This window comes from Notechis scutatus, chromosome 6 (genome assembly GCF_049901735.1).
Source record: "Notechis scutatus isolate UNSWTSFEM ecotype Mainland chromosome 6, rNotScu1.2, whole genome shotgun sequence".
Lineage (NCBI taxonomy): Eukaryota > Metazoa > Chordata > Lepidosauria > Squamata > Elapidae > Notechis > Notechis scutatus.
In genome coordinates, this window is record NC_142014.1 from 28410511 (window position 1) to 28422810 (window position 12300).

The window sequence follows — 12300 nt, forward strand, 5'->3', positions numbered from 1 at the left end:
GAAGAAAAGAAAGAGATAACAGAAAAGAAGGAGGGAGGAGGAAAAGAAGAAAAGAAGGAGAGAAGGGGAAGGATGGAGGACAAGGAGAAAGAATGGAGGAAGGAAGAGGACAAAGATAAGAAAAGAGATAAAAGGGAAGAAGGGGGAGGAGGAAGGAAAGAAAGGGAAGGAAAGAAGGGGAAGGAAGAAGGGGAAGGAGGACAAAGGGAAGAAAAGAGATAACAGGAAAGAAGGAGGAGGAGGAGGAAAGAAGAAAAGAAGGGAAGAAGGGGAAGGATGGAGGACAAGGAGAAAGAAGGGAGGAAGGGGACAAAGAGAAGAAAAGAGATAAAAGGGAAGAAGGGGGGAGGAGGAAGGAAGGAAAGAAGGGAGGAAGAAGGAGGAGGTTGGAGGAGAAAAAGGAAGCCCCACCCTCTCATACTTCCTCCTTCCGGTCTGAGCCCGCCCCCGCCCCCCTGGCCCCGCCCTCTCCCACTACCGCGCCTGCGCGAGTCCTCCGGGGCGTCCTTGGTGCGCCGCTGCCGGGTGGGGGGTGTTGCTGCCACCGCCACCGCCACCGCCATGCAAAGCTGGAGCCGCGTCTGCTGCGCCCTCGCCCAGGTAGCGCCAACGGGGGCCCGGCCAGGGTGGTGGTGGTGGGGAAGATGGAGAAGCCGCGGGGCTCGCGGCCTGCGCTCCCGCCCCACCCACGTCCCCTCGGGGCCGTGGGACGCGTGTGGGGCTGGCTGGCTCTGCAAAGCCCGCTGAACCCGGGCGGGTGGGCTCCCTTGGAGCCCTGCAGAGCGGACTCATCCAGACCGGGGGTGGGGGGCGGCTCGGGTTGAGGGTTCAGACGTGGATTTGACACGTGTGCAAATAAGAGGCAGGACTGGGTGGCCCGCGGGCGCCTCTTTGCAGAAAGTGGGGGGGCGACACGGGGGTGCAAGGTGGATACAAGGACTGTCCGGTCTTGGAGACTTAAAAGTTCTGGGATTTTAGCTCCCAGAACTCCCCAACCAGCATGGCAGAGGAAACAGCTGGGAGGGACCTTAGAGGTCTTCTAGTCCACCCCGCCCCTCAAGCAGGAGGCCCTGTGGCAGATAAGTGGCCCTCCGGTCTTTTCTTCAAAGCCTCCAGGGATGGAGCACCCACAACTTCTGCAATCAATCAATTAGAATAGAGCTGGAAGGGACCTTGGAGGTCTTCTAGTCCAGTGGTCGCCAACTGGACAAAATTTTGGTGGTCCACAGAGAAATGTCACCCCCAGAGCACCCCCCAAAGCAAGTAATTCAGGCTGCACAGGAACACAAGGCCCGTGGGAACTCTTCCCACTCACTCCTTACCTGGCAAACATGCCTACTGTTGCTATTTTTCCTTTTTCTGACCATCAGCTGTTCTTCTGTGCCAGGAGATTTAGCTAGAAAGCAGGAAATGGTTGGATTTCTTGCTTTCTAGCTAGTCTTTAGATCTTCGGCTGTGCTTTTAAGCACAGCCGAACCTCCCTTAGGACTGAAGGTTGTATTATTCAGTTGCAGACTCAGGTAGCCGATGGCAGAAAGATAGATCTCTGAATGAATCTGTGATTCTGGGAGCAACTCAATCTGCCTGCCTGCTTTGCCTGATTTTGGGTAAAAGTTGCTCTTTTTTATTATAAAAAATTCAATATTTACATACATGGTGTGTTGTGAGTTAATTTTGTTGAGTTTGCATGCTAGCAAATTTTATGAGTTTGCTTGCAAGGAAACTTTATGTGACAGACAGGTAGCCGATGGCAGAAAGATAGATCTCTGAGTTGAATCTGTGATTCTGTGAGCAACTCAATCTGCCTGCCTTCTTTGCCTTCTTTTGGGTAAAAGTTGCTCTTTTTTAAAATAAATAATTCAATATTTACATAAATATTTATAATATTTACATACAAGCCATGCCCAGCTAGTCACATGACCACCAAGCCACACCCACAAATTAGGCCACACCCACAGAACCAGTTGTTAAGAAATTTGAATCCCACCCCTGCCTCTGTGGTTTGTGTGTGTGTACGAGAGGGAGATTAGAAGTCCCCCCCTCTTCCTTCCCCCCTCTCTCCCTCCCTCCCTCCCTTTCTCTCTTTCCCTTCCCCCATCCCTCCCTCCCTTTCTCTCCCCCTCTCTCTCCCTTTCCACCTCTCTCTCCCTCCCTCCCTCTCTTTCCCCCTCTCTTTCTCCCTCCCTCCCTCTCTTTCTCTCCCCCTCTCTCTTTCTCTCCCCCTCCCTCCCTCCCTCCCTCCTCTCTCTCTCTCTCTCTCTTTCTTACCAACACCAGCAAGCCACTGTCAGTCAAAAGTCATATTAGTGGTCCCCGGGATTTAAAATTATGAGTTTGGTGATCCCTGAGGTCCAAAAGGTTGGCCAACCCACTTCTCTAGCAGGAAGGGTCTTCAATCTTGGCAAGGTTAAGACTTGTGAACTTCAACTCCCAGAATTCCTGAGCTAACATGACTGGAGGAGGAATTCTGGGAGTTGAAGTCCATAAGTCTTCAAGCTGTCAAGTTTGAAGACCCCTGACTTATACCATTCCCAACAAATGGCTGTCCTATCTTTTCTTAAAATCCTCCTGGGAGGGAGCGATCACAACTTCTGGAAGCAAGCTGTTAATCCATCAGAAGGGAGCTGAAAGAGTTCATAGAGCTGTGGTAGAGCTCAATTATATTCAGATAATTTATGCAAAACAATTGACACACTATCCAAGCTGCTTTTCCTACGCCAAAAGCAAAACAACAGAGTCGGAAGGGACCTTTGGAGGTCTTCTAGTTCAACCCCCTGTATTTCAGACAGGTGGCTGTCCAATCTCTTCTAAAAAAAAACCTCCAGTGATGAAGGCCCCACAACTATGAGAATTGGATTGTTCTGCAATTTTTTTTTTAAAAAATGAAGGCTATTCAGTGTTTTTCAGTGCAGTATATTGTTTCATAATGTGATTAAACTAAGCTGGACTTCTGTAGGAATCTTTTATTTGCCTCTCTGATGTTTGAGATAGTGGGAAATAATAGCTTTTTGATAATATTTTTCTGCTGTATAAACAGATTTGAATGTGGCCTTGAGTTGTATTGCAAGGACTGAACGTCAAGGAAGTTTTGACTTATAAATTTATTGGCAAATAATAGACTTTGCAGTCAGAAGCAGGCTTAAGAATGGCTAATCACTTCAGCTTTTATTTCCAATTTTTTCTCTTAGCAGAGTGTAATAAACAGAAATATTACTTAAGATACAGAAAACAGGAATCAAGTTTTTGCACAATTCATCGTATGGATATGTCATTCTTTCTGAGGGAATTTAGATGCCAAGGGAGACAAACATTGAAGATTTTTTCCCTATTTAAGAATTGCAAAGAATAAAGGTAGATGTATAAACCACAGCTGAAAGATAAGGATAAAAAAATGTAGAGTATAACAAGTGAAAATCTTTTGGGCCTTGCTATATTCTATCTATCTATCTATCTATCTATCTATCTATCTATCTATCTATCTATCTACACACACATATGTACATATAAACATATATATGGCCTTCAGCTTTGTTGGGTATTTTCCCACGTCATAGTAGTGGTGCTTTTAAAGTTGTAGCAGCACGTTTCAGCAGAATCTCATCTGCCATCATCAGGCTTCTGTATTGTGTCCACAGACGGACACCATACAGAAGCCTGATGATGGCAGATGAGATTCTGCTGAAACGCTGCTACAACTTTAAAAGCACCACTACTATGACGTGGGAAAATACCCGAACAAAGCTGAAGGCCATACATGTAAGTACCGCGAAAACTTAAGAAAACAAACATATATATATATATACATACATACATACATATTCAGCTTTGTTTGGGTATTTTCCCACGTCATTATAGTTGTGCTTTTAAAGTTGTAGCAACGTTTCGGCAGAATCTCGCTACAACTTTAAAAGCACAACTATAATGACGTGGGAAAATACCCAAACAAAGCTGAATACCTTACATATAAATACCCGCGAAAACTTAAGAAAACATATACATACATACATACATACATACATACATACATACATAGGTCTAGGTGTGTTCGGGTCTTTTCCCGTGTAAGATTAAGAGTATCTTGGCGACGTTTCAGCGAGGTCCCACTCACCATCCTCAGGCTGGTGCTTTCGGCTTCGTGCCAGTGCAAGCAGTGTGTGATCGGAGTTGCCATCTCTCTATAAATACTGGTGGGGGGGGGCTAGTGTGCTGGGCTGGTTGACTGCGCTGCTGCCTCTTGATTGGTTGATGGAGTTGATGTTGGTATAATGGCCTTGTGAGTTTTGTTGTGGATCCAGGATATCTCCAACCAGCTAAACACCTCATGGAACTAGTAGAACACTGCTTAACCAACACATATTTCATATACAAAGGACAAAGATACAAGCAAATTGAAGGAGCCCCTATGGGATCACCACTGTCACCCGTCATTGCAAACCTGTTCATGGAAGAATTTGAATCCAGAGCCCTGGCTAATGCCACCCACAAACCCAAACTATGGTTAAGATACATCGATGACACATTTGTGATTTGGCCCCATGGAAAAGAAAACCTAAACAATTTCCTAACACACCTAAACAGCACACACCCCAAAATCAAGTTCACCATGGAAACGGAAACAAACAAACAACTACCATTCCTAGATGTACTAATCTACAAAAAAACAGATGGCACACTAGGACACACTATATACCAGAAGAAAACACACACCAACTGCTACCTCAATGCCCAATCCCACCACCACCCAGCACAGATAAACTCCATGGCCAAAACACTAATCACCAGAACCAAACGCCTGGCAAACAAGACACACATAAAGACTGAACTATGCACCCTGACTAAAGTACTGACAGCCAACGGCTTCCACAAAAGCAAAATCACCGGCTTGATCCACAAAAACACACTGAGACCTAATGGAGACCTAGAAGATGAACAGACCTATGGAACAGCTGTCCTGCCCTACATAAGAGGTACTACAGACAAAATCAGTAAGATACTACACAGGCATCACATCAAGACTGCCTTCAAAACAGACAGAAAAACAGCAGCCATCCTTAGAAACCCCAAAGATAAAATTGACCTGGAAAACCAAGGCATATATGAAGTCCCCTGTGCATCATGCCCTGCCACATACATTGGACAGACCAATAGAAGAATAAGTACCCACCTGGATGAACACAAAAATGCAGTAAAAAAGCTGGAACACACTTCCTCACTAGTCCAACACATGAAAGCCACAGGCCATAGCATCAACTTCAGTGGCACCAAAACCCTAGCCACTGTAGAAAACCCCAGCCACAGAATTATCAGAGAAGCCATAGAGATTGAAAAAAGACCTGAAAGCATGAATAGAAGAGATGATTCTACCAGACTGTCAATTATTTGGAAGCATGCACTCTCAAACAAAAAAATCTCCACACCACAAACCAGGCAAACACCTAGGCACAAACAGACTCCCCCCTGCTCAAACATACCCCAACCAGGCACCCAGATGAAACCTAGCTTCCTAATAAATGATAGCCGTCCATTTACTTGGAGCCAAGCTGCACTAAAAGCCTCCAATACAGGAACACAATGTTGCCAGCCAATCAAGACAAAAAAAGCTACAAAACAGACAGAATATATTAGAAACACCAGTCAAGCAGAACACAGCAAACTCCAAGACCAATAAACACAGACCAAGACTCCCAACCAATCAGGATGAAGAAAAAACCATTCTGGCACAGCAGTAGGCTAGCCCCAAATTTTAAACAGAAACAGCTGTGAAAGTCTGACACAGAGACGAACCCAATACAGAAGCCTGATGATGGCAGATGAGATTCTGCCAAAACATCACTACAACTTTAAAAGCACAACTATAATGATGTGGGAAAATACCCGAACAAAGCTGAATACCATACATGTAAGTACCAAAATAAGACATCCTAGATCTGAATGAATGAAATATTCTTATTAAATACTTTGTTCATAACATAGTTGAATGTGCTGACAACAAAATCACAAAAAAATTATCAATGAAAATCAAATTTAGCAACCCCTGGAGGTCTGGATTTGGAGTTACACTCAAAATTAAAGTGGAAGAAAACACTACAGGCTGATCCAACTTTGATGTAATGTCCTTAAAACAAGTCAAAATAAGGCTTAGTAGTGTGTGTGGCCTCCATGTGCCTGTATGACCTCCCTACAACGCCTGGGCATGCTCCTGATGAGGTGGCGGATGGTCTCCTGAGGGATCTCCCACACCTGGACTAAAGCATCCCCCAACTCCTGGCCAGTCTGTGGTGCAACGTGGCGTTGGTGGATGGAGCAAGACATGATGTCCCAGATGTGCTCAATTGGATTCAGGTCTGGGGAACGGGCGGGCCAGTCCATAGCATCAATGCCTTCGTCTTGAAGGAACTGCTGACACACTCCAGCCACATGAGGTCTAGCATTGTCTTACATTAGGAGGAACCCAGGGCCAACCGCACCAGCATATGGTCTCACAAAGGGTCTGAGGATCTCATCTCGGTACCTAATGGCAGTCAGGCTACCTCTGGCAAGCACATGGAGGGCTGTGCGGCCCCCTAAAGAAATGCCACCCCACACCATTACTGACCCACTGCCAAACCGGTCATGCTGGAGGATGTTGCAGGCAGCAGAACGTTCTCCACGGTGTCTCCAGACCCTGTCACGTCTGTCACATGTGCTCAGTGTGAACCTGCTTTCATCTGTAAAGAGCACAGGGTGCCAGTGGCGAATTTGCCAATCTTGGTTTTCTCTGGCAAATGCCAAACGTCCTGCACGGTGTTGGGCTGTAAGCACAACCCCCACCTGTGGACTTTGGGCCCTCATACCACCCTCATGGAGTCTGTTTCTGACTGTTTGAGCAGCCACATGCACATTTGTGGCCCGCTGGAGGTCATTGTGCAGGGCTCTGGCAGTGCTCCCCCTGTCCCTCCTTGCACAAAGGTGGAGATAGCGGTTCTGATGCTGGGTTGTTGCCCTCCTACGGCCTCCTCCACGTCTCCTGATGTACTGGCCTCTCTTCTGGTAGCGCCTCCATGCTCTGGACACTACGCTGACAGACACAGCAAACCTTCTTGCCACAGCTCGCATTGATGTGCCATCCTGGATGAGCTGCACTACCTGAGCCACTTGTGTGGGTTGTAGACTCGGTCTCATGCTACCACTAGAGTGACAGCACCGCCAGCATTCAAAAGTGACCAAACAATCAGTCAGAAAGCATAGGAACTGAGAAGTGATCTGTGGTCACCACCTGCAGAACCACTCTTTTATTGGGGATGTCTTGCTAACTGCCTATGCTTTCCACCTGTTGTCTATTCCATTTGCACAACAGCAGGTGAAATTGATTGTCAATCAGTGTTGCTACCTAAGTGGACAGTTTGATTTCACAGAAGTGTGATTGTCTTGGAGTTACATTGTGTTGTTTAAGTGTTCCCTTTATTTTTTTGAGCAGTGTGTATGTGTATATATATGTGTGTGTGTGTGTGTGTGTGTATGTACATACATATAAACTTATTCTTCTTTTCTTTCCTCAAATTAGAGGGGCCATTTTAGCCGAATCCAGCATGGCTTACAAAGCATTTCAGCAGGACCTGTGAGAACTTATGCTGATCAAGGTAAATATTACATAGCTTTGAATTATATGGAAAAATTGGAATTCTTTGTTAATTGAATCCATAGTTCCTTCCAGGATGGAGTTTATCTTCCTTTAGGTAGAGTTCTTTTTTCTGGCCATCTTTAAATATTTAATTTAAAAAAATTCTCTGCTTTTGTTGTTCTAAAATTATGTGTGTCTTTTTGCCAGTTGACGCTGATGTGACGGTCATCGGCTCTGGTCCAGGAGGCTATGTTGCTGCCATCAAAGCTGCCCAACTTGGCTTTAAGGTGAGCAAGCATGGTAAGATCCCCAGGTAATGTCTCAATACCCTGTTTCCCCGAAACTACGATCCACCCTGAAAGTAAGCCCTAGCTTGGTTTTTACACGCGTGCCCAATATAAGCCCTACCCACAAAATAAACCCTAATTAAGATCCCGCCCACTCCAGAGTGCAGGGACAAAAATTAAACTAGGGTGGAGATGGGGGGGTGGGGGGAGCTGCCCTACTACTTACCTTGAACAGTTGTAGCCAGGCCTTGCACACCCTGACACCTGCCTGGCCGGCCCATTTCTTCTGCAGCTGGCAAGGCTTTCCTGAAGGCCTCTGGAGCTGAGAACAAACCTCTGGATCGATCCAGAGCCCTGTTATCGACTGCAGAGGCCTCCAGGAAAGCCTTGACGACCGCAGAAGAAGTTCCTGAAGGCCTCTGACAGTGAAAAAGAGGCTGGGGGTGACGCACGCAAGTGAGGTTAGTCAGTGGATGACATCCCCCGAAAATAAGACCTGGTGCCTTTTCTGGTGGCAAAAAAATAATAAAAAAAATAAAACAGGGTCTTATTTTGGGGGGAACACGGTAGTTTGGAAAAGTTTGCCAAAGTTCTTACCAACACGTGAAAGACTGGAAGTTTAGTCATCTTGCGTGCAGGTAGGAGGTGGTTAAATATGACGGACCTTCAGTGATACCCAGATTATAAGACGTTTGAAATAGAAACTCTGAGAATTGAATAATGTTCATTCACCCTTAGTTGGATTTGACTTCTAGTGTCAGAATGAAATATGATTATGGTTTCCTAGGGTTGCCTTTACTTTGAACATTAGGACAGGAGACCACCAGGGAATTTGAAGGCTGTAGACTAGAATGAGAAATTGGATAAAGCAGGCCAGAAGAAAATGCAGGGCAAGCCCATTCTCTCCCCAAGAAAATGGCCTAGATAAATCAAACCACAATCAAACTTAGTGTTCTGACCTAGGCTTCCCAAGATCATGAAGCAGACTCCTCATCCAGATAAAACCTCTTTTATTTAGGTTAAAGTGAATTCCTCTCCAGCAAAGTCCCGGCAAACAGTCTTTCATGAGATTTCACAACTACGGACCTTTATCAGGCTTGGAGAGTTGCCGGGTCAATATCTTCCAAATGCCATGCTGTAGTAGCAATTACTTGGCAAGGAGTCAGGAACAAATCTTCATCCTAATGAATTGAGCTAATTGTCTCCTGCAAACACCACTCCCCTTTTGGTCCTCTTTGTTCCCTATGGGGGGTGGGTGGCATTCACTGTCCAACTGTGCCTTTACTTCCGAGTCAACCCTTGTTCCTTAATTGTTCCCTTCTCCTGGCAGCTCTGTGCATGCGCACACTAGGAACAGGCTCCAGCTGTTCTTCTGCCTCACTGCTGCCCGACTCCGAAGTCAGCTGATAACTGTCAGATGGCTCTGGCCACATCTCTGCCTCTGACACAGAGCCCTCAGAGCCTTCCCCAGACCCCAGGACGGGCTCATGTTCCTCCCCAACCTCCTCACTGTCCAAGTCTGCTGCCAGCTCTGCTGCCCGCTGGTGGGCCATAATGCTTAGCTAGACTAAACTCTTTCTCTTTGAAAATTAGTTCCTCAGTAATGCTTGTCTAACTCTGCCACTCAGATGCAGTTTTTGTGTTGTTGTATTGCATCCCGAAAGGAAATTTTACTTATTTGATTAATCAAATTTATTGGCTGCCCATCTTACCACGGGGTTGGTTTCTGGACCAATTGTAACAGGATTGTCCTCAGAAGATGAATCCAGATGCCGGGTTTCTGTATGAAAAATTCTGTTCAAATTATTATGTTTGAAAGCAGTCTTGTTCAGAAACACGAGAGATAGAAGCGGGGCAGATTATTTTCTTTTTATAACCCCCCTTGGCCATTTTATCCAGTTTTAATTCCCTGTGGTTACTTTGGAAAAACTGCAGGACTTAAGTTTTTTTTCCTAAGGAATCCTTGATGCTCTAAATCTGATTTTTTTTTTCCCTCTCAGACGTCTCATTACCAAACTTGGTAACCTCATCAGTGCTGCAAGGGAATGTTTTTCTATGTGCAAAAATGCTTCTAACCCCTCCTGAAGTCCCAGGAGTGTATTTTCGGCAGCAAAACTAAACAGTCTCTTGCTTTTAAAACCCTAGACTGCCTGTGTGGAGAAAAACGAAACCCTGGGTGGGACCTGTTTGAATGTTGGATGCATACCTTCTAAGGTAGGTTTGGGATTTGTCTTTCCCAGGGTCGGCAACCTTAAACACTCAAAAAGAGCCACAAAGATCCTAACTGGAGGCCCCCCCAATTCAATTCTGGAGCCGACCAGAAGTCTGGTTCCTCCACCATAGAGTCTCCTTCTAGCAGGGCATCCTTTTTTCTCTGCCGACCAGAAGTCTGGTTCCCCCACCATCGAGTCTCCTAGCAGAGCATCCTTTTTTCTCTGCCGACCGGAAGTCCGGTCCCCCTCCATAGAGTCTTTTCCTAGCACGGTGTCCTTTTTCTTACCTGTCCTAACCAAAAGCCCTATCAATTGTGGAGGTGACTGTTCTGACCAAGGCTTATTGAGACACTAACAAACACATGTTAGTTCCAAACCCTTTTTTTTATTTCGACGGCTGTGAATTATAGTCAATCACAGCCCATAATGAGTCTCAAACAATTCCACCCGAAGTCTGCCAAAGTCCTTCCTGATAAGCACGCACCTTTATCTTTCTTGAAATGCTGCCAACGACTAAATTGCCAATTAGCTATACAAGGCCAAATGGAGCACAGAATCAACACGGAGCTTCAGATTTCAAACCGACCAGAATGAGCATAGTTGCTTCCTGCAAAGGCTCATGACCCTTTGCTCCTCCTTTATGTCTTATGGGAGGGGCCAATCACCTCCAAGCCTTACTCCCGAGTCGCCCTTTTGTCTTACCTGCTCTTGCCTTCTGGCAGCTCTGTGCATGTGCGTACTGGGAACAGGCTCCTGTTGTTCCTCTGCCTCACTGATGTCAGATTCTGGAGGCTCCGGAGTCAGCACATAACTCCCAGATGGTCCTGGCCCCATATCTGTGTCGGATGCAGATCCCTCGTCTGAGTCCTCCCCAGACTCCCAGACTGGCCCATGTTCCTCCCCACTGTCTGACTGCTGCCGTCTCCGCAGGCTGCTGGCAGACCACAACAGTGACCAGAAAACCCACCCCTTGCCATAGAGTCTCCTCCTGGCATGTCGTGCTTTTCCTCTCCCTAACGGGAAGCCCCTCTCAAAAGTGTGGGACCAACGAGTGACACAAAGTGATGAAAGAGCCACATGTGGCTCCAGAGCCGTGGGTTGCTAACTCCTGGTCTTTCCCATCCTATCGGAGACAAATTATCAAAAATTTTGCTCCTTGAAGAACGATGGTTAAAATGGTACTTTTAGAAGCTGTGAAGTGCTCAGAGGTAGCCCTTCACTTAACGACCACAATGGAGCCCCAAAAATTACGCTGTTAAATGAGAAATTTTCTGAAGTGTGGTTTGTCCCATTTTACGGGTCTTCTTGCCATACTTGGTTGTTAAGTGAATCCAGCTTCCCCATTGATTTCGCTTGTCAGAAGGTTGCAAAAGGAGAATCACGTGTGTCCCTGCGACTGTCATAAATATGAACCAGTTGCCAAAGCCTCTGAATTTTGATCACGGGGATGCTGCAATGGTTGTTAAGTGTGAAAAACTTTTTTTTAAGTCTCTTTTTTTTCAGTGCCATGGTAACTTCAAACAGTCAGTAAATGGACTGTTGTAAATCCAGGCCTACCTGTAGTTTATGAGTTGCACTGTGGTTGTATTTGCTAGCCGTCTTGCTGTTTGTTACAGTCCCAAATATATGGGGTGTATGTGTGTGAAGAAGCTTAGTACAGAGACAGTATTGAGTGGACTGAATGACTACATAAGATAAGACAAGACACCTCAAATATTATATATATAAAAGCGAAATACCACTCACGCATCATCAAGAAATCTCCAGAACCATAAAGCCTACAAACTTGAAATTTGCCATGTATGTGCCTCTTGGCTTCTAGGTGCTCACTAAGACAGGATTTTTCCAAATGACCCTCAGAGCATTTAGAATATTTCCTATATTATTATTAACACGCTCTGATGCTAAGGAATTCTACTCTCCCTCCCCACCTAAAAAGAAATCTCTTCCAAATGCAAAACACAAGCAGAGGAGAGGAGTTTCAGTTTCAGTTTCAGAGCAGCAACCAGCTTTAGTACAGAACAGTTGAGCTAAGCCACGCCTAGGCTCCTTGCTGTCTCCTTGCTCACACATGAAATACTGTTTCAGTTTCCAAACAGCCCTCAACTCTCACACACTGACAGGACGCTAGCCAGATGAATACCAATGGATGCTGGTAGGCAGAGGCAGAATTTTTTCCCCCTTATTTTCCTCCCCCAAA

General features: G+C 45.8%; 1 protein-coding gene across 1 annotated transcript in view; it reads left to right on the plus strand.

The window, feature by feature from the left end:
• The first annotated feature begins 498 nt into the window (after nt 1-498).
• DLD (dihydrolipoamide dehydrogenase) overlaps nt 499-12300 on the plus strand; it is a 28502-nt gene continuing 16700 nt past the window's right edge. Inside the window, exons 1-4 of the mRNA XM_026677172.2 lie at nt 499-600; nt 7544-7619; nt 7808-7887; nt 10033-10101. Of these exons, the coding sequence (XP_026532957.2) occupies nt 562-600; nt 7544-7619; nt 7808-7887; nt 10033-10101 (264 nt within the window). The 5' untranslated portion in view covers nt 499-561. The remainder of the gene's footprint in view (nt 601-7543; nt 7620-7807; nt 7888-10032; nt 10102-12300) is intronic.